The 18,906-nt window shown below is 49.0% G+C and overlaps 1 protein-coding gene across 9 annotated transcripts in view; it reads right to left on the reverse strand.

The window, feature by feature from the left end:
* The window catches only part of USP2 (ubiquitin specific peptidase 2), an 81,395-nt gene that overhangs the window by 16,044 nt on the left and 46,445 nt on the right, over nucleotides 1-18,906 (reverse strand). For 8 of the 9 annotated variants that reach the window (XR_014558244.1, XM_083714031.1, XM_083714030.1 and 5 more), the window contains one exon: nucleotides 1,008-1,058. Coding sequence is in view for 8 of the 9 variants with exons in the window: in XM_083714031.1 (XP_083570157.1) it covers nucleotides 1,008-1,058 (51 nt within the window). In the remaining variant the exon portion in view is untranslated. Of the gene's footprint in view, nucleotides 1-1,007; nucleotides 1,059-11,143; nucleotides 11,788-18,906 lie in introns of those variants that run through there. The other variant, XM_083714036.1, reaches the window with a different exon arrangement.

Consider the following 18,906-nt stretch of genomic DNA (forward strand, 5'->3'; position numbering starts at 1 on the left):
TGCCATCTGCATTATGGGGCAATAGCTGAAATAAAGTGAGGAGGAAGAGGAGGAACAACCAAGTTTTCCCTTTGCTCTGCTCCTTTTCCAGCGTAAACCCGCTCTTTAGTGATAGATCAGAACAAATGGCAATCCGGGAAAGACCCAGATTGTCATTTGCTCCAACTGAGCATTAAATAGCAGTGTTCCCAGGAGGGGGTAAGGAAGTGTGGGCAAACTGAAGGGGTGGTCTGGATCTATCACTGCGAGTGCAATGCAAACAATCCATATATCTGGTTTTATTATGCTGAAATGCCACACAGCTCGCCAATAGGAGCCAAGGGCAAATTAGTGACCTAACTGGGTATACATAAACTAAGAATTAAGGGTGTGCCGCAGAGTGTAGGCTCAGCCCAGGAGCGTGTGATCAGCGCCACTATCAAAACTCACAAATCCTTTCACGTGAAAACCCACTTCGGGTTCACCCCATCCCAAGTGTCTGTTGCCCCCCCCCCCCCCCCCCGCCAGCAATTTGCGGTTTAAGCTTTCGGGATCTTGCTGTTCTTAGACACTAGGCATCAGAAGCCCCTTTCTGGTCTACTCAAATCACGCAGAGGCCTAGCAGCAGATCTCAGGCTGCAATCATACCATACCCTTAGAGCAGAATCATACCACTTTAAACAGGTCCATGGCTTTCCCCAAATAATTATTGGGAGCTGCAGTTTGTTATGGGTGTTGTGAATTGTTAGGAGACCTCTCTGTCCCCCACCCCCGACAGAGCTACAATTACTAGTGTGGTTTAACAATCAGTTCCTCTTCCCAGGGAACTCAGGGAATTGTAGCTTTGTGATGGGAATCTCAGGGCCCTTAACAAACTACATCTCCCATAATTCTTTGGGGGGAACGCCACGGGACTTTTTGAACTGGTAGCATTCACAGTGTGAATGTGATCTCAGTTCTCCCACCCCAGTGCAGATATACCCAAGTGGAGGGGGGAGAGGGATGGAAAGAGAGAGGAGTGGACTCACAGTGTTGCCGAGGTTCCGGAGGCCGGTCAGGCCCTGCACAGTTTTGGAATTCTGTCAAGAGAGAAGAACATGCATTGGTTGTGAGAATGTGGTAACTCCGGGTCGGGTGGATATGCAAACACAGCCAAATCCAAGGGTGGGGTGGGGGAACAAACAAAGGCAAAAGAGAAAGGGGGTTCAAACTCCCCACGATTTGGGATCACGGGCATAAAGATTTCAGGCCATTAAACCCACAGCTTGCAGGGAACCTCAAACCCCTGACACATCCCTTGTCAATACTTGCTGAGCAGGAGCAAGGCTTAAGGGGAAGGTTCCTTACTGGGGGGAAAGTGGTGGTGGTGGGAATCAAGAAACAGAGCCTACAAAGCAAAGCCAGTGCCCAGCTTTTTCCTACTCTGAGAGCCAGAAATGAATGAGTGCCAACTCTAGCAGTAGCTGACAAAGCCTGTGGGAAATTTCTGCTATCACAGGATCAAAGGCTCTGTAGCAGATGTGGGTATTAATATCTTGGGCTCCGCCAAGAGATTTCAAGCGTTCAGGCTCAGTCCTAGAATATGGAAGTAATGGCGAAAGGAGTGGGGAAGAGACAGAGAAGGCGCTTCTGTGCATGTGCAAAGAGCTTTCCCTTTCGAAAAGTAAGTTAAGGCAATCAGACTCTGTCTTATCTAGAACAGAGGGCCCCTGGATTTCCAGCATGGCCCTGAGTTTCCCCTCACCTATTAAATGAATCCAAAAGGCTGAATGAATGAATGCAAACTTACTGTATTTATTTATGACCAGTGCTTTTTTTTCTAAAAAAAATTGTTTAGGGGTACTCTCATTTTGACTGGATAAAATCACCATTTTATAGTTCAAATCGGAAAAATAAATATAGTAAATGGACAAAAGTACAAAGATTCACAAAATGTTTAGGGGTAGGTGTACCGCTGCGTACCCCCAGAAAAAAGCACTGCTTATTACTGCGTATTTACCCCAACTTTTCTCCAATGATCTTAAAGTGGCATATGTTTCTCTCCCACACCCACATTTTATCCTCACAGCAACCCTGTGAGGTAGGTCAGGCTGAGAGACAGTGACTGGCCGAAGGTCACCCAGTGAGTTTCATGGCAGTGTGTGGGATTGGAGCCCTGGTGGTCTCCCAGTTCCTAGTCTGACACTCTAACCATTATACTACACCGGCTCTCCTACTTGGGAGAAAGGTGCGGCAGACAAATTAAATATTAAATAAGCAGGCAAACAAACAAATAAATTCAGGACTCTCTGATGGTGCGTATATGATCATAATGTCGTTTGTAAGAAGTACGGATGAGAGAACCTCAGTGGCGTAGCGTGGGGGGTGCAGGGGTGGGCCAGCCGCACTGGGCGCAACATCTGGGGGTTAGGGTTAGGGGGCGCAAATCCACGGGTTAAGGGGCGCAAATTACTTGCCTTGCCCCGGGTGCTGACAACCCACGCTACGCCGCTGGAGAACCTGTCAATCACAGTTTCTCACTTCTCTCGTCTTAAATTCAGTTCTCCACAGTAGTTTGCAAAAAATCCTCATAAAAATCCATGAGGCGTTTTAGTGCAGATTTGTTAATTACATTTTTTCTGAGCATTTGCATCCCGCTATTCAGCCAAAAAAAGGCTCCCACAATGGCTTATGTACAATCCTAAAAAACAACAACAGCACACAAGGGGAAAAGGCCAAGGAGAGAAAAAGGGAACGAACGAACGAACGAATAAAACTCTGTCACCATTTTACTCGAACGAACACACACACACACACACACACACACACACTTCAGCACGAAACTTTGTCTAATGCATGTACTGTATACATATTTTTTCAAAGCAATTTCCCCTAATATAAAGCATTTTTTAATGAATATATGCATCCTCGTGTGCATTTTACCTTAGCAGGTGGGTTTTTGTACACATTTGTTGGCTGGAGAACCGCTTTGCAAAAACCGCTTTAAGCAAACGGTAAGACAGGGAAGGCAAAGGGAGGCCTTTGGCAGAAGAAAAACAGGAGAGGAACATACAGCAGAGAGAGCCACCCAAAGTGTTGCATCAACTCCTTTCCATCCCATGGAGGTGTCTGCAAAGCACTCAGTTGACCTTGTGTTCAGGAGGGCAAAATCCTGGGAAGCCAAAGTCCCACACATGGCAATGTAGCAGCCAGGGGAGTAACCAAGCTTGGCAATTCCCCAGCAGCAGCAGCAGCAGCAGCAGCACCTTGGCAGTCTGTTGGGCCTGGAACACAGAATCCTGCCCAGAGGGCCTGGAAGGGATCCAGCTGGCACCCAGCAGAGGGACAGAGGTCATGTGGGCATTGCTCAGGGGGTGGGGAAAGAGAGAATGGAAAAGCAGGGAGGACAAACTTCATCTCTGCATTTTGCACCTCTGACATAGGTAATGCAAGGAGTATCTGCTCTTCAATCTCCAGGTGGGCAGGGAATACATGCCACCCCCCGGCTGAAACCCTAGGAGAGCCACTGTCCATCAGTGCAGGCAATATTGAGCTAAGTAGACCAGCGGTCAGACTCAATATAAGGCAATTTCCCATGCTCTCAACTTGGGAAAAGCAGAACTTGGTTGTTCTGGATAAAGGCTGCCTGCTGAAACTGCAGACAGCCACTAAGAGCTCTCTGCTTGCTGCGTGGCTTCAGAGACCTGCCTGTAAGGAGGCGAGACACAGAGAGAAAAGGTGGCTTGGAAGCATTGCGCTTGATGACAGCCTTCATTCCGCGCTCCTGGTAGAGCATGTGCTGTGGGTGCAGAAGGTCCCGGGTTCAATCTCAAGGATCAGGACATAGCATCTGAAGCATTTATCGCCTGCTCTCCAGCCAAGAAGGCTTTCCGAGTGGGCACAACACATGAGGAAAGAGGGATGGGGAGGGAGGAGGGGAAGATCAAGGTCGGGTGCCAGTTCTTAAAGTTACAGGTTTAATAATGCGGCTATATAGTTCTATCGACGTACAGTGGAACCTCGAGTTGCGGACATAATCCGTGACGGAGGCACGTCCGCAACCCGCAGCGTTCGCATCCTGAAGCGCCGGGTCTGCGCGGGCACGATTTGGTGCTTCTGCACATGTGCAAAGCGCGATTTAGTGCTTCTGCGTATGTGTGAGTGGCAAAACCCGGAAGCAACCTGTTCCGGTACTTCTGGGTTTGCCGCAGTCTGCAACCTGAAAACACGTAACCTGAAGCGTCCGTAACATGAGGTATGACTGTAGATTATGCCTGTCTTGGAAAGCAACTCTGCTCCAGAAAACCCCCCTCCCCATACCAGATCAGGCACAGAGGAGAGTGGGGGGAGGCCAGAAGGACCCAGAATTGTATATCTAGGTCTATTCTCATATAGCTGACTAGAATCCTCACCAGAAGGAGCTCACTGAAACTGCCCAGCAATGTTGTTTTGGTTGCCTTGGATTGGACAAAGTCTTGGAGGCTGTCACCTATTAATGGCTATTGACCATGATGGCAGAATAGGGGCTCCATGGGCAGAGGCAGCATAGCCCTGGGTAACAGAAATTAAGGCAAAAGAAGCAGGGCGACGAGGGCTTCTTCCTTCTAGTTCTACTGCAAACCTCCCTGATCGGATCGGTGCCCCTGTGGGGTATCTCTGCTGCAGACAGAGAGCGTTGGACTTGAAAGAGCTTAAAGAGCTGGTGCCTGATCTTGCCTTTTCCCCTCTGCCCTCCGCTTCCTTCTTTCCTTTTGTCCCTTGTCTTTTAGAACGTAGGCCTGAGAGGGGGCAGAGACTGCCTTGTTTCAACTGATTGTATGCAAGCTGTTCTGCGAGCCTTTTTTGGGCGAAGAGTTGGTGTGTGTGTGTGTGTTATAATGCACTACAGTGGTACCTCTGGCTGCGAACGGGATCCATTCCGGAGCCCCGTTCACAACCTGATAGGAACGCAACCCGAGTCTGCGCATGCGCAGGTTGCAATTCATCGCTTCTGCACATGTGCGTGACGTCATTTTGCGCATCTGCGCATGCAGCGAAACCCGGAAGTAACCCTTTCCGGTACTTCTGGGTCGCCACCTGAAAAGACATAACCTGAACCGACCGTAACAAGAGGTATGACTGTATATAAATTCATAGAATGGTTTAGGGCTGCAGGCTGAACGGAGGGATGCCCCTGTTCCCCACCCCACCCCCCAGGCTGGACTGGGTTTGGGGTTCAGTGGGTTAAAGCGTCAGCCCTTCTTCTTACCTCCTTACATTTCTGGCACCCCAGAAACTGAAGAAGAGGAGGAGGAGGAGTGGGGAGGAGGAGGTCCCTGCTGCTTCGCCAGCTCCAAAATAGCAGCGCTTGGCATGTGTTTGTAGGAGGGAAAGCAGCCTCCTCTCCTGTTCCTGACAACAGCCCAAAATAGACCGGCTCAAACAGCACACGTTTCTGCTCTGGCAACACAGCCTCATTTCACATCGGGGGGTGGGATGGGGACAGGGATGGGGACAAGTGGACCCCTATTCTCCGTCTCTGAGGGTAGACAGAATTGCAAAGGAGGGGAGAGTGAAGGAAGGGGTTCCTTAATGAAATAACAAGCCCTGATTAAGGATAGTGGGAAAATTCAATTCGGTTTGCACTGAAAGGCGATTCAGCCCAATTCGTGCATGAAACAAACATCCATCCTTTTGAAATTTGCACTTCTCTGAATTTCGCAGTGCAGTCCTCTGGGCAAGTAATGTGTACAAAAATGCATGAGCTAAGGTAAACACTGCATTAAAAAATGCATATACTGGTGAAAATAACAGGAAGAAACTCATTATCTCGGGGAAAATACAAATACAGTGGTATACTGGTTCTCAAACGTAATCCATTCTGGAAGTCCGTTTGAGTTCTGAAACGTTAAAAAACCAAGGTGCAGGCGTCCTGGAAACAATAGCTGACAGCCGCACTGGATGTTGGGCTTCCGAAAAATGTTCAAAAACTGGAACACTTACTTCCGGGTTTTCAGCATTTGAGAGCTGAAATGTTTACGTACTGAGGCATTTGAGAACCAATGTTCCATTATATTAGGAAAAGTATACATTGCTCAAATGTGTTATTACCCAAAATATATTTACATAGAATGGGAGCTGATGTGCAGTGGTTAAGGTGTTGGATTAAGGCCTGGATTCAAATCCCCACTTAGCTGTAAAGCTTATTGGGTGGCCTTGGGCAGTGACAGTCTCTTAGCCTAACCTACCTCACAGGGTTGTTGTGAGAACAAACTGGGGAGGGGGAGAATCACGAACACCACCTTGAGCTCCTTGGAGAAAAGGTGGGATATAGATGTAGTTATAATAATAATAATAATAGTAACACATAAAATTGTAAAAAAATACATAGGAGAAATGTGCACCATATTGCTGCTGAATTTTCACGAGGACTTAAAAAATCACAAACTGATGAGAAAGCGCGGAGAACTGAGCTTAAAATTGGGATTTTTTTTAAAAAAGAGAAATTGAAATAGACAGATGGCTACATCCCTAGCCCTGATTCCCTAATTTCACAAATATTAGCTGAATCCCACCCACCTACGCTCTTATTATCATTATTATCAACATTTTTTATTATTAACCATGCTATTAAAAATCGCTGACACAGCCAGTTTGGGTGCTGTAGTTGGAGCGTTTGACTCAGCTGGGAGAAACCTAGGTTCAAACTCCTCCCCTTGAAACATTCTGGGTGATCAAAGGCCAGTATGTATTTCTCTTAGTCTAACTCAGCAGTTCTCAACCTGTGGGTCCCCAGATGTTGTTGGACTACAACTCCCATCATCCCTGAGCTCTGGCCTTGCTAGCTAGGGGTGATGGGAGTTGTAGTTCAACAACATTTGGGGTCCCACGGTTGTTGTAAGGACAAAATGTGTGCAGAAAAAACACACACTCACACATACCCAATGACCCAGCCCTTCGACTTTGAGGACAAGGTGGAATAAAGAGAAATTAAGATAGTAATTACAGTCACTACATTTGCTTTGATGCAGAGGATTTTGGGCTTCTGTGGTGGAAAAGTAGCCACCCCACTATCCTTCTTCAGCTGTGATGCTCACCTGTGAGACAGGCGAAGACTAGAAGTGATGATAGGAACAGAACAGCCTCAACTTTAATCCCTCCAGCTAGTCTAGCACCCTGGTGGAGGAGAACATCTCCCTCCTCTCTACTTGTCAGATCAATGTGAGAGCGATGTTGTCCTCCAGAATGTTGCTGGACTCCAGTTCCCATCAGCCACAGGCAGCATGGCCTGTGGTCAGGAATGATGGGATCTGTAGTCCAAAATACCTATTGAGATAAAACATCTGAAGAACTGAGAGCAGGCAGTAACCCTCCCTCCTGATCTGGTCTGCCTTGATCAGCCGTGGTTGTGGTATGTGTTGAACAACCACACGCAACAGTGTAGTTTCCCTTCGTGATCCAGCCACACCCTTTATAAGATTGTGCAGCTTTCCAAGTTTATACAGTAATCTTATAATTATGCAACAATAATAATTAGGGATGCATTGCATCGCTCAGTGCAGATCTCCATGTGTTCCACTTGAGCTAGATCTATTTTCTGTGAACGTACATTGGCAAATGATTTGGAATGCTCCAGTATCTTATTCTGGAGTGGCTTAGGCTGCACATTTCATTGTACACAACAGAACTTGTGCACCATTCCCTTGAAGCTGAAGCACCCTGAGTTTTCAGTGCTCCTAAATGCTTAGCTTTGGAGCAGATAGTGGCTAAAAAACCTTCTCTTTCATGCTGACTGGGTGGTTTTAGGTCGCTGGAGACAGGGACCTTGCTGCAGAAAGAGTAATGGGTCTTTGACCCCAACCCACCCACGCTGCTATCTTGGACCACTAGATCACTGGTGAGATCCACTGCAAGCATGTAGCCAGAGGGTTGGCGGAAGCTGAATAATGGTTAGCCACTTCTACCCTGGTTGAATAACTAAACCTGAAGGCATATGCTAACTGACAGGTGGTCAGAGAAAGAATACTAGCTTTGAGAACTGAGCTGTTCCCCCTTACCCATCCTTGCATCAAAACCTTGCATCTTTTTTGTGCTGATACAATGGGATGCATCCTGGCACCATAAGCACAGTTTTGCAATGGCCACATCTAGATCCTGAATGGCAACCAAGCCACTAAGCCCCACTCAATTATGACACTGAAAGCAAGCACCGAGTTAAGGATCCTGATAGCATCACCTTAGGATTTGCACCCTAAAGGAATTTCCTTGGAAGTGTGTTTGGTGGCAACCTAAACAAATTTAGCTGGATCTGGCAATCACACAAGGTCCAGAAGAACCGTGATCTCTTCTGAGCAGCGACAAGGACACGAGAGGTGCCTACGATGTGTGTCAAAGGGCAAGGAGGTTTGGAGAGGCTGTGGCAGAGGTGACCTGATGCTCTGAGGTCTCTGGGGGTGGCCCAGCCCTGCTTAATCTACGTACATCCTCTCCAAAACATTTCCCAGCCCAAGGGAGTAGACAGAAAAATCTCTGAGGAGAGAACAAGGAACCGAGAGTGTGCTGGGGAATGGCGCATCGCCAAAGCATGCAGGACCAGCCAGCCGGCATTCCTCCGCTATGGAGAGGAAGAGGCAGGCCCCAGATGAACAGCCAGCCCACGCGAATCCAGAGGAAGGAGGAGAGAGAGGGAAAGAGAAAGAGAGAGAGATGGGGAAAGCCACTGCTTGCCCTTGAGCACCAGAACCTTGTTTCAGGAAATTCCTCACAAGCAGCGCTCCCAGTCTGACACAGGCACAGAAGGAACAGGTGTGCGTTATCTGGGACCTATCCGGATGCCTCCCATTCTGACCCAGAAACCCAGGTCTCCATGGGAGCACAGGCAGAATATGCTTTATACAGAGTTAGGCCACTGGGTCCATCTAGGTCAGCGGTGTCTACATGGCAGTGCTCCTGGGAAAGGCGCTCTGTACATGTTCATCAAGTGGAACTCTCTTGTTTCAAAGGCCCCAGGATGCGCCGGGACATTGAAAACCGGCTTGGAAGCCAACAAACCTTGGACAAATTAAACGCTGCAGCTATCCTTCCTGCAGCGCCACTGGGCTGGGAAAGGACTCGTGATGCCCCAACTCCCTGCCCAAGTATGTAGGCAGTTCCTTGTATTGGGAATGGTTTTGACGCAGACCGCGGACCCCATAATCAAGATTTATCCAACTGTAGGATGCAGGGCAAGGGGTGCGGGTGGCGCTGTGGGTTAAACCACAGAGCCTAGGACTTGTCAATCAGAAGGTTGGCGGTTCGAATCCCTACAACGGGGTGAGCTCCCGTTGCTCGGTCCCTGCTCCTGCCAACCTAGCAGTTCAAAAGCACGTCAAAGTGCAAATAGATAAATGGGTACGACTCCGGCGGGAAGGTAAACGGCGTTTCCGTGCGCTGCTCTGGTTCGCCAGAAGCGGCTTAGTCATGCTGGCCACATGACCTGGAAGCTGTACGCTGGCTCCCTCAGCCAGTAAAGCGAGATGAGCGCCGCAACCCCAGAGTCGGTAACGACTGGACCTAATGGTCAGGGGTCCCTTTACCCCTTTACCTTTAGGATGCAGGGCATAATGTAAAACCAGCTTGAGTTTCACTGCCAGGGGCTGGACAAGATGACCGCTTGTGTCCCCTTTCTGATTCTACTGTTCTATGATTCTGTGACTATGGGGCAGCTCTGCAACTCGTGTTTTAAAAACCAAACACTGATTAATAATAATAGTAATAATAATAATAATAGACATTCCCTAGCAAAACGAAACCCACTATGGCATCAGCGAGGAGAGAAGAACTCTCTCTCCACGCATGCTGCCAGCAGCAGCCACCTGGTTACAAATGGCTCAGCCTCCGTCTCCCTCCCCTCCCCTGTCCTGACAACTGAACTCTCCTTTCCCTTCCCCAGCCAGCTTGGATCACAGCTCCCTAGCTGGCCTCAGCTGCTGGAGCTCAGCAAGTGGCGCCAAGGAGGTTTCAAGCTGCCTGTGGGGAGAGAGGCACGGACAACTCTTACATAACATGCCCAGCTCCATTCATTGACCGAACAAAGGGGCTGACCTGCCCTGAGCCACAGGTGGCTCGGCGGAAGGGAGTCTGTTACGTAACGGCATGGAACAAAGGCGCTCCCCGAAGGGCACTGGCCCAACGAGGTCAAAACGGTCCTGGCTTTGCGGAGGGAGGAAAGGACACCCCAAACAGCCACGTGGAGAGGGAGAAAGACCCAGGTGTCCTGGCGCCTGTCCGTCCCTCCCCCCAAACATCCCCTGAGATCCTTCCTGCATGCTCTGCTTTTATTCACTCTGAATAACTACCAACACTCTCCCAGCATTCAGAATGCACATTCTCTCTTTCTCGCTCACACACCCTTTCACCCATAAATAAGCACTGAAAGGGTTTGAGCTTGGGAGGAAAGGTCAAAAGGTGAAAGGTTAACTGCTCAGTTATCTTGAGAGCATGCCCTTTAATTTACTGGGGCTTTCTGCCCGGGGGTGGGGGTGAGATGGGGGGGCAAAAAACCAGAACACAGTGATTTCCAGTCTCCTCTCTAACTGTGCCCCTTCTTAGAAATGGAGACCCGGTGAGCAACACCCATAAGCTTGGTCTCGCAGCAGAAACTCTTGGGACCTAAGTACCAGGAGTTAACAGCTTATTGCTTCATATTGCAGGCTGCTCTTGCAAACTCCATCTTCTGTAGGAAAACGGGGAGGGTCTCCTTGTCGCCTCTAGTTCTTGCAGAACTCCTGCTTTTTGACAGCGAGCATCTGCACCCACACAACCGTCTTCTGCTCTAGCAGATAGTTAACTACCTCCCTACTTTTAGCTTCTCCCACCCACCCATCTTTAGAGGTGCGATAAGAACAAGATGAGGCGATTTCTGGCTTTGCTATGGCAGCACCCACACTTTAACCCCCTCCCAGGCTGAAAGCAGGGTTCAGCCTCCACCCTGAGTCCACACAGTGAAGTCAGGAGCAGAGCAGAGACAAGGACCCAGGGCTCCTGCCAGGCAGCAACAGAGCGGACTGTTAAGATTGCTAAACTCATGCCCACCCAACACATGCGGTGCAAGGCCATCCTACCCACCCCACAATTTGTGGTTGGCCCACCCGGCAAGGCAGGGGAAACCCCTAGCCAAACCCATGCCATGAGGATGGTGTGTGTTTGGGGTGAAGCCGAGCTATACCTTAGTTTTATTGAGCACCAGACCCACAAAGGCAGAGACCAGCAGCGATCCTGGCATGGGCGTCTTGGTCCGCAGCTCCTTTGGCATGCCAGAGAAAGGCGAGACGGGGGGCTCTTCGGGGAGGGTGACCGTGTAGGAATTCCGCATGCTGCGAGGAGGCACCCCTCGCTTCTCTCCCCCCACAAGCTTCCTTCGGTAGGAGATCCAGGTGTGGAGAAAGGTGAGACTCAGACGGGTCTGCTCCTCTCAACCCCTTGCTCCTCCTGCTCAGACAGCAAGGCAGCGTTCCTCCAAAGCAGAGATGGACCCGGTGGAATCAAAGAGGGAGCGGAGCTGCTGAGTTTGGCATGGCTTCTGCCCCAAGCGGAACCACAAGTGCTTCTTCTCCAGCAGGGAGGAAAAGTTTGGCAGCTTCTTCTGGCTGGACGTGGAAGTCTGGCAGAGCGCGGGCGACCCTCCACACTGCGGCTCCGGCTCGCGTCTTTAAAATCCAGGGTCTGCCTCAAAGCTGTCACTCCAGGCAAAGTCGCCGCTGCTGCTTTCGCCTTCCCCGCTGCTGACGGCACCTGAATCACTCTGACATCAAGCAGGGGAGGTGGAACAGACGCCCAAGCAAGGCTGCACAGAAGAGGGCTCCCTCCAGGGAGGTACCGACGGCCAAGGCTGCAGGCAATTTTCTGCGCCGGGTGGGGAAGCCAAGGGGAAGTGTGACGGGTGGCTCTGCCTTGTCCTGCTGGGCGCTCGAGCGTCGTAGCAACCCGGCTATGCAGGCCCAGCGATTTAAGGCACACACATACTCAGAGCAGGCACTGGGGGCGTGTAGAAGCCGATGAACTTTTCTTCCGGGTGGAACTATGACTCTCATCTCAGCCAGACAGAAATACTGTACTCGGTGCTATCCGTGATCTGTCTGTCTGTCTTTTTATTGGAGTCAGGGCAGGGAAAGGATGTCGGAAGAGCCCCACGTTTTTTCCACACGCCCCACAGTGAGGCAAAGTGACTTCTCTGAGTCCACATGGTGAGGTAATGGTGAAGCTCAGAAGGAAAGTTGGTTGCTCTGCATAGAGTTGCTGCCAAAGTGAGCCAACTGAGGCCACGCAGTGCCTTTTCCCTGAAGTAATGCCCACAGGTGGCGTAGCTTCTCTCAGTGGCCCCCTCTTCCCCAGCCAGCACATGAAACTACCCACATCCCAGTAGCGGGGCAGAGAAAGAAGGGAGCTCTCTTGGTGCAATCTGGTTGTGCATTCTGTTGGTAGCTGAACTCCAATCCTGCCAAGGTGTCTAGTCTTTGAAGGGCAGAACAGTGGCATTGAGAAGGAGGATTCAAGACCACCCAGTCCAAACCATCTTGGACCCAAAGGCGTTCATTCACCAAGCCTGCCACAGATTAACTGTCCACACCACAGTACGAATACTGCAGACAAGAGCGCCGAGGCGGCTGCTTTGAGACTCTTCGGTGGCTAGTTCCTCCGAACCTGTGTTCCCCACCCACAACCCCCAAACCACTTTACTGATGTGGGTGGGAGAAGGAGGAGCAGAAAACTAAGGGGAAGAAAGTAAAAGGTTGTATGTGGGGAAACTGGAAGGAGAGAGCCCTGCAACCTCGAGGGAGCTATCAGCGCCTTTGTGACATCGGCAGCTGGCATGCCAATCCCCACCCTCCTCTCAGACCTATTTGCATGCACAGCAACCAACACACCTCACTTTTATTTTTTCCCCATTGAAACTTTTCAATAAAATATCAACTTCGAAAATAAAAGGAAAGGAGTGATAGCCACTGAAGTACAAAAGGACAAGAAGGAACGCAGGGTATCCCAAGGCAAGCTATGTTTGGCCATTGGATGGCATTTTACCTACTTTGTGTAACACTGGCTGACCTCCAGACAATTTGCTGGTGTCAGCACTCTGCAAGGGGCTTGAGGTCTGATGCCAAATCTAGCACTGGCTTGGATTTCAATGACAAATATCTCCTCTGCAATGAAGCACCCTTAACGGAGTATCCACTGCCTGACAAGCATCCTTCTTTACACACAGAGAGAAACTGAGGCACAGAAATAAAAGGGGAAGCTCTGTGCAGGAGCAGCAACTACGTTGCCCAGGATCACAGCCATCGCAAGAGACCCATTGTCTGGTGACCTCTTAAAATTTCCAGACGGGACTGACCAAGCGCCCGACACAAATCTATAAATCCCCCGGCGAACGGTCAGATTGTCCTGCGGTAACTTTCCATTGTTTACGCCAGATGCTTTCAAGAGTCAGGATGAAGTTTTGGAAAGTTGCGCTTGCGGTTGTTATTGCCATGTATCTATGCAGCCATAAAACCAAAGCATACGACCATAAGAAGAGTCTGCGGGATGAGGCCAGTGGCCGCCCAGTCTAGCATCCTGTTCTCACAGTGACTGACCAGACGCTTGTGCGAAACCCGCAAGCAGGATCTGAGCACAAAAGGACTCTCCCCTCCTGAGGTTTCCAGCAACTGGTATTCAGAAGTGCTGCTGCCTCCAACCGTGAAGAAAAGAAAATAATGAACAGCTTTCCTTTCCTCTTTAATAAATCCAGCACCGCTTGTTCCTTTTTGCACTGTTTCCAACCTTCTTCCACCCTCCAACCAGATCTCTTTTTGCAGACGCTGCAAGGGAACTAACTTTAGCTTGGATGAGGTAGGGCTATTTTTGGTAGCGTTAAAAATAAACCCAGGGAGACATACATACATACATACATACATATATTGCAGCATTATTTATCTACAAGATTTGTAAGCCTTTCATCAGCATGATACTGTCACTCCAGGGAACGCGATCTGCAAACGCTGAGATAAAAGCACACGGGAATAGTAAGGAATTGGAATTGCTGACGCATGAGGATGGGCAAACGCTCCCATGCGTGCCCGGGACAGAGGTGATAGGAACGGCGCATTGTTACACCGCACACAGACCCAGGCGACAGCAGAAAACGTAATTACGGTTCTATAACTGTACCCAAATTGCTCTGCGCTCAGCGTGTTTTTGCAATCATGAACACAGTTGGAACGCAGGCAGGCTGCACACCCACACAGAGTTGAGAGTCCAGGAGTACACAGTGCCAACCCAGCATTCAGATATCAGGAGATTGCGCAGGAAGACAGACAGAGGTGGCGGCGTTGAAATAGCAGGGTCCAATCACCTACGGAAGCCCTTTTCATATGCAAGAGTGAACAGCATTCAGCTAGAGCACCTTGGTTAGAGAGTTGACTTTACCTCTCGCAATCACAGACACAGAGAAGACGCTTGTAGGGAAGAAAATAAGAAAGTTGTTTCCTATAGGAAACACCTAATGGGGGCGTCTAGGGGGGCCGTGGATGGCCCTGGGCGCACAATTTTAGAGGAGGTGCAAACCAGGAGCCCCCAGTGGGCTGGGGCTCTTCTCCGCTTGACAAGGGCTGTATCAGCCACCCAGGCTCCCCCCTGCATGAGCAGGCAGGCAGTCCAGCTTGGCCCCACTTTGGTCCTGCGGGGGTGGTGTTGCTCCGGTGGGAGGGGCTGGGCTGGCACCCCTGCCTGGCACCCACCTGCCCTTGGCTCCAGCAACTGGCACGATGCCACTGTGTCTAACGTGAATAGAACCGTTTCTCGCTATAGTCTGATCAACTAGTCTAGAGGATAGCATGGCAGACATGCTTGCTCCTTTCCTTTCTCAGAGGATAGCTACAGATGACCTCTCACCTTGAGGTCTGAGAGAGAAGAGTGAGGAGGAGGAGGAAATGGCAAGCAGGATGCAGCCTAAGACTTATCAGTCCAATCAACAAGGTGATGGAGAAGTAAGGCACTAGGTTAAAGGTACAGAGAGAGTCTGGGGACCTGCCTTAACCCTACGCAAACCCCTCTTCCGCAAGCTGAGTTGCACCCAAACTTCCAACAGGAGGCTTCCAGGTTGTCGCTGTTTCCTTTTTTTTTATAATTAATTTTTATTAATTTTCATCCAGTTATACCTTTTATACATTTTAACCCGAATACAACAAATTGTGTCTGTTTTGAACTTCCTTCAGCATCTCTGAGAGTCATCCATTTTTGTATCTTTAATACGCATTCCCTTTTTTTATATTGCCATTATTCTTCCTTGATCCCATTATTTTTAATAAACAATACATATTTGATTTTTTACAGTGCCTCTTGAAATCCCACTAACGTTGTGTTTATACCACATATGTTTTTCAGATCATCCACCAATTATCTGGGGGGAGGTTGTCGCTGTTTCCAGATGGGATTCTGAGCTCTCCCGCAATTCCTCTTGTCCTGGGCCCTAGAGAGCGCAGATCCAAGTGTATTTTGTCCCCCCCCCCCCCCGCTTTCTGGGCATGGCTCTGAGTAGTTTTGCCTTTGCTCCCGGGAAAACCCGCTCCTTAGCGCTCCATGAGAACTAACAGCGGCAATCTGCAGAAAACCAGATTGTTGTTTTGTTCCGGATTCGGTCCAAACTTTTCCCAGGGTGGGGGAAAGAGGTGAGGCAAATGGAGGTGTGGATAAGCCCTCAGTCCTATATTGGGCAAACCCTGCTTCTGAAATGTTAGATGACTGGGAGGTTTTGCGCAACAAACTCGCTTTCCTCGGGAGATTGGGCTTTTTGCAATAAGGGAAGTGACGTGGAAATATACTGGAAGGCGCAGGTAACACTTGCTTTGACGTAATGCCATCTAATTTCTCACCATCGACAAATCAACAAAGAATGTTCATTAAATAGTCAACATCATCTCATTTCTCATCTCATCTCCCTCTCATCAGAATGAGTTCCCTGGGAAGAGGGACTGCTTGTTAAATCATGCTGGAAACTTTAGATGGGAATAGGCCCCTTCGAACAGCTCTCAGCACCCTTTACAAACTACAGTTCCCAGGATTCTTTTTTTTTGGGGGGGGGGGGAGAAGAATCTATGACTGTTTAAAGTGGTATAATACCGCTTTAAATGTATAGTGCAGATGCGGCCTGAACTGATTTTATAAATGTGCCACTGTTGCAGCTATACTCATTCATGAGAAAGGCTTCGGGTATAAACCACAAGGTAAAATCCATACCTGCTGCCTTGCAGGAACATCTTCGGGAGAAGAAAAGGCTAAGGAGTAAACCCTACACAAATCAGAACAGACCCATGGAAGTCAATAGGCACGACTAACTTAGGTACATTCATTTCAATGGGTCTACTCTGTGCAGAACTCAGTTTAATGCAACCCATTGCTTATATATATGTAAATATTTCATTAGCATTTTCAAAACGAACGCAATTATTTTGTGTGTGTTTTTTCTGTACTGTAAATTGCTTCCATGAAGCCTCATGGGAAACCTGTCCAATCAATCAATCAATCAATCAATCAATTGTTGCATTAATGCCCACTAAGGGTATACCCACTGAAATGAAGAGACCTAAGTTAGCCATGTCTGTTAATTTCAGTGAGTCTGACAAGCACCGGAAAAACCTCAGTGTCAAAAGACTCTTCTCTATCCGTTTGTCTGATTTTTCTTTTCTTTTTAAAAGGGCATTGAAGAGTCCTGTGTGATATGAAAGCTGCCACAGTTGGAGCAATGGGGGAAGGGGAGAGGGAGATATTTACTTTACTGGGTTTGTGGCTTCTTTAAGCAGCTGCTGGGAAGCTCTCTGACCACCAGGGAAGGAGGAGGAGGAGGCCTCCTTCAAGTGTCGGATAGCCAAGAATTCCTAGAAGCCAGTTTATGGATGGAGCACGAGGACAGCCGAATGCCTCCCTGCAGGCAGCAGCGGCCAAGGCAAGCGAGGGTTAGGGCAGACCTCAAATGGCCCCGGAGAGCCTGCGTGGCACGTTGCATGCCAAAGGTGCAGCCCCAGTTGTGCAGAAGAGGGAGTTTCAGCAGGGAGAAAAGTTCCAGCTGCTCTCAAATGACAGTTCCGAGGTTAGATTGCTGCAATATGCTTGGTGTGGAGGTGCCCTTGGTGGTAATTTGGAAACTGCAATGGGTTCGGAATGCAGCGGCCAGGGCGACCGAGTGGAGCCAGCAATTCGGATCACATTGTCCTGAACTTGAGCTGGGTTGTAGGTCAGCGGCAGAGCATCTGCTATGCAAGCAGAAGGTCCCAGGTTCAGTTCCTGGCATCGTTCAGCCCGGACACAGAGATCCAGTGCCAAGGGCCTTCTGGCGGTTCCCTCATTGCGAGAAGTGAGGTTACAGGGAACCAGACAGAGGGCCTTCTCAGTAGTGGCACCCACCCAGTGGAACAATAACACCTAAACTGAGGGTCTCCAGGGAGAAAGAAGACCAAGAACACTCCAAGGTCAACTGGTGGGATTTTATTTCTCATGCTTTTGACTTGGTTGACCAGCATTCACTGTCCATGCCAGAACAGGAAATATAGATATTTTGAGTTACATTGGTGTGTTACCATTCCTCCTCCTCCTCGGTATGATGGATGCTACTGTTCTTTTGGATTGTTAGTAATGGTCATTATGCCTCAATTTAATCATCATCATCATCATCACATTCTCCAATATCAGCACATTGTGCACTGATTATGTATTTTCTTGTTACCAGGTCTGTGGCTGTATAATAGCATTGGCTCTTCTGGCTTGTTTGTTTAATTATTTTCTGACATTCCTGCCTTTTTTCTACAGTGGTAACCTCGGGTTAAGTACTTAATTCATTCTGGAGATCCGTTCTTAACCTGAAACCGTTCTTAATCTGAAGCACCACTTTAGCTAATGGGGCCTCCTACTGCCACCGTGCTGCCGGAGCACAATTTCTGTTCTCATCCTGAAGCAAAGTTTTTAACCCGAGGTAATATTTCTGGGTTAGCGGAGTCTGTAACCTGAAGCGTATGTAACCTGAAGCGTATGTAACCCAAGGTACCACTGCACGATGGTTCCCAAAGGGTCACCTATCCAGGCACTGAGCAAGCCCCAGGCTGATACACAGCTGCAGGCGAGCACGACACATACAAAGCCCTCTTGGTGGTGGCTCCCAGAATTTGGTGGGGTCTGCCCAACTGCACTGCTACAATGAGAAGACGGCTTTATTTCAGTTATGCATTTTTTTTGGAGGGGGGGACTGGCAGAGGAAGAGGAGTGTGTGGGGGGAGCGCACCGCCCCCAGCAGCATGATCCTGGTGGGGTACCATCACGGCTGCCCCCCACCCACACTGGGCGCTATGCCCCCGCAGGCGATGTGCCCCAGCCCCAGGATGCACGCCAGCCCCGCCCCCACCTACTCTCCGCACCCGGTGCCAGAGCATGAAGCTCCGCCACTGGGGGGGGGGTAACCATTTTAAATACGCTGTTGCAGCTGCCCTCATAAGCACTGTTGTAATTTTCTTGTTCTTTGCTGGATGACTTCTCTTGTTATTTGTTGGTAAGGATAGGGATGGGAAGCCAATCAAAACAAATTTATATCTACGTGCGAAAATCAAACAGAACAAAAATTGCTTATATTATGCGCATGAAAGAATCAAGCCCTGTGCGTTATTGCATTTCTACAGCATAACTGAATATGCATTTTCATACAACTACATGCATCTCTTTATGTGCTGTTTACTTGAGGAAACCTGGAGTGCATGTATGTAGCGTTATACATTTATTTACATATATTATTTTTTAACTGTCCTTCACCATACTGTCCCACGACACAGTACAACAATATAAAACAGTGGTACCTCGGGTTAAGAACTTAATTCATTCTGAAGGAATGAATTCTTAATTCATTCTGAAGGAATGAATTCTTAATTCATTCTCAACCTGAAACTGTTCTTAACCCGAGGTATCACTTTAGCT

This window comes from Podarcis gaigeae (assembly GCF_964106915.1).
Source record: "Podarcis gaigeae genome assembly, chromosome: 15".
NCBI classification, from domain to species: domain Eukaryota; kingdom Metazoa; phylum Chordata; class Lepidosauria; order Squamata; family Lacertidae; genus Podarcis; species Podarcis gaigeae.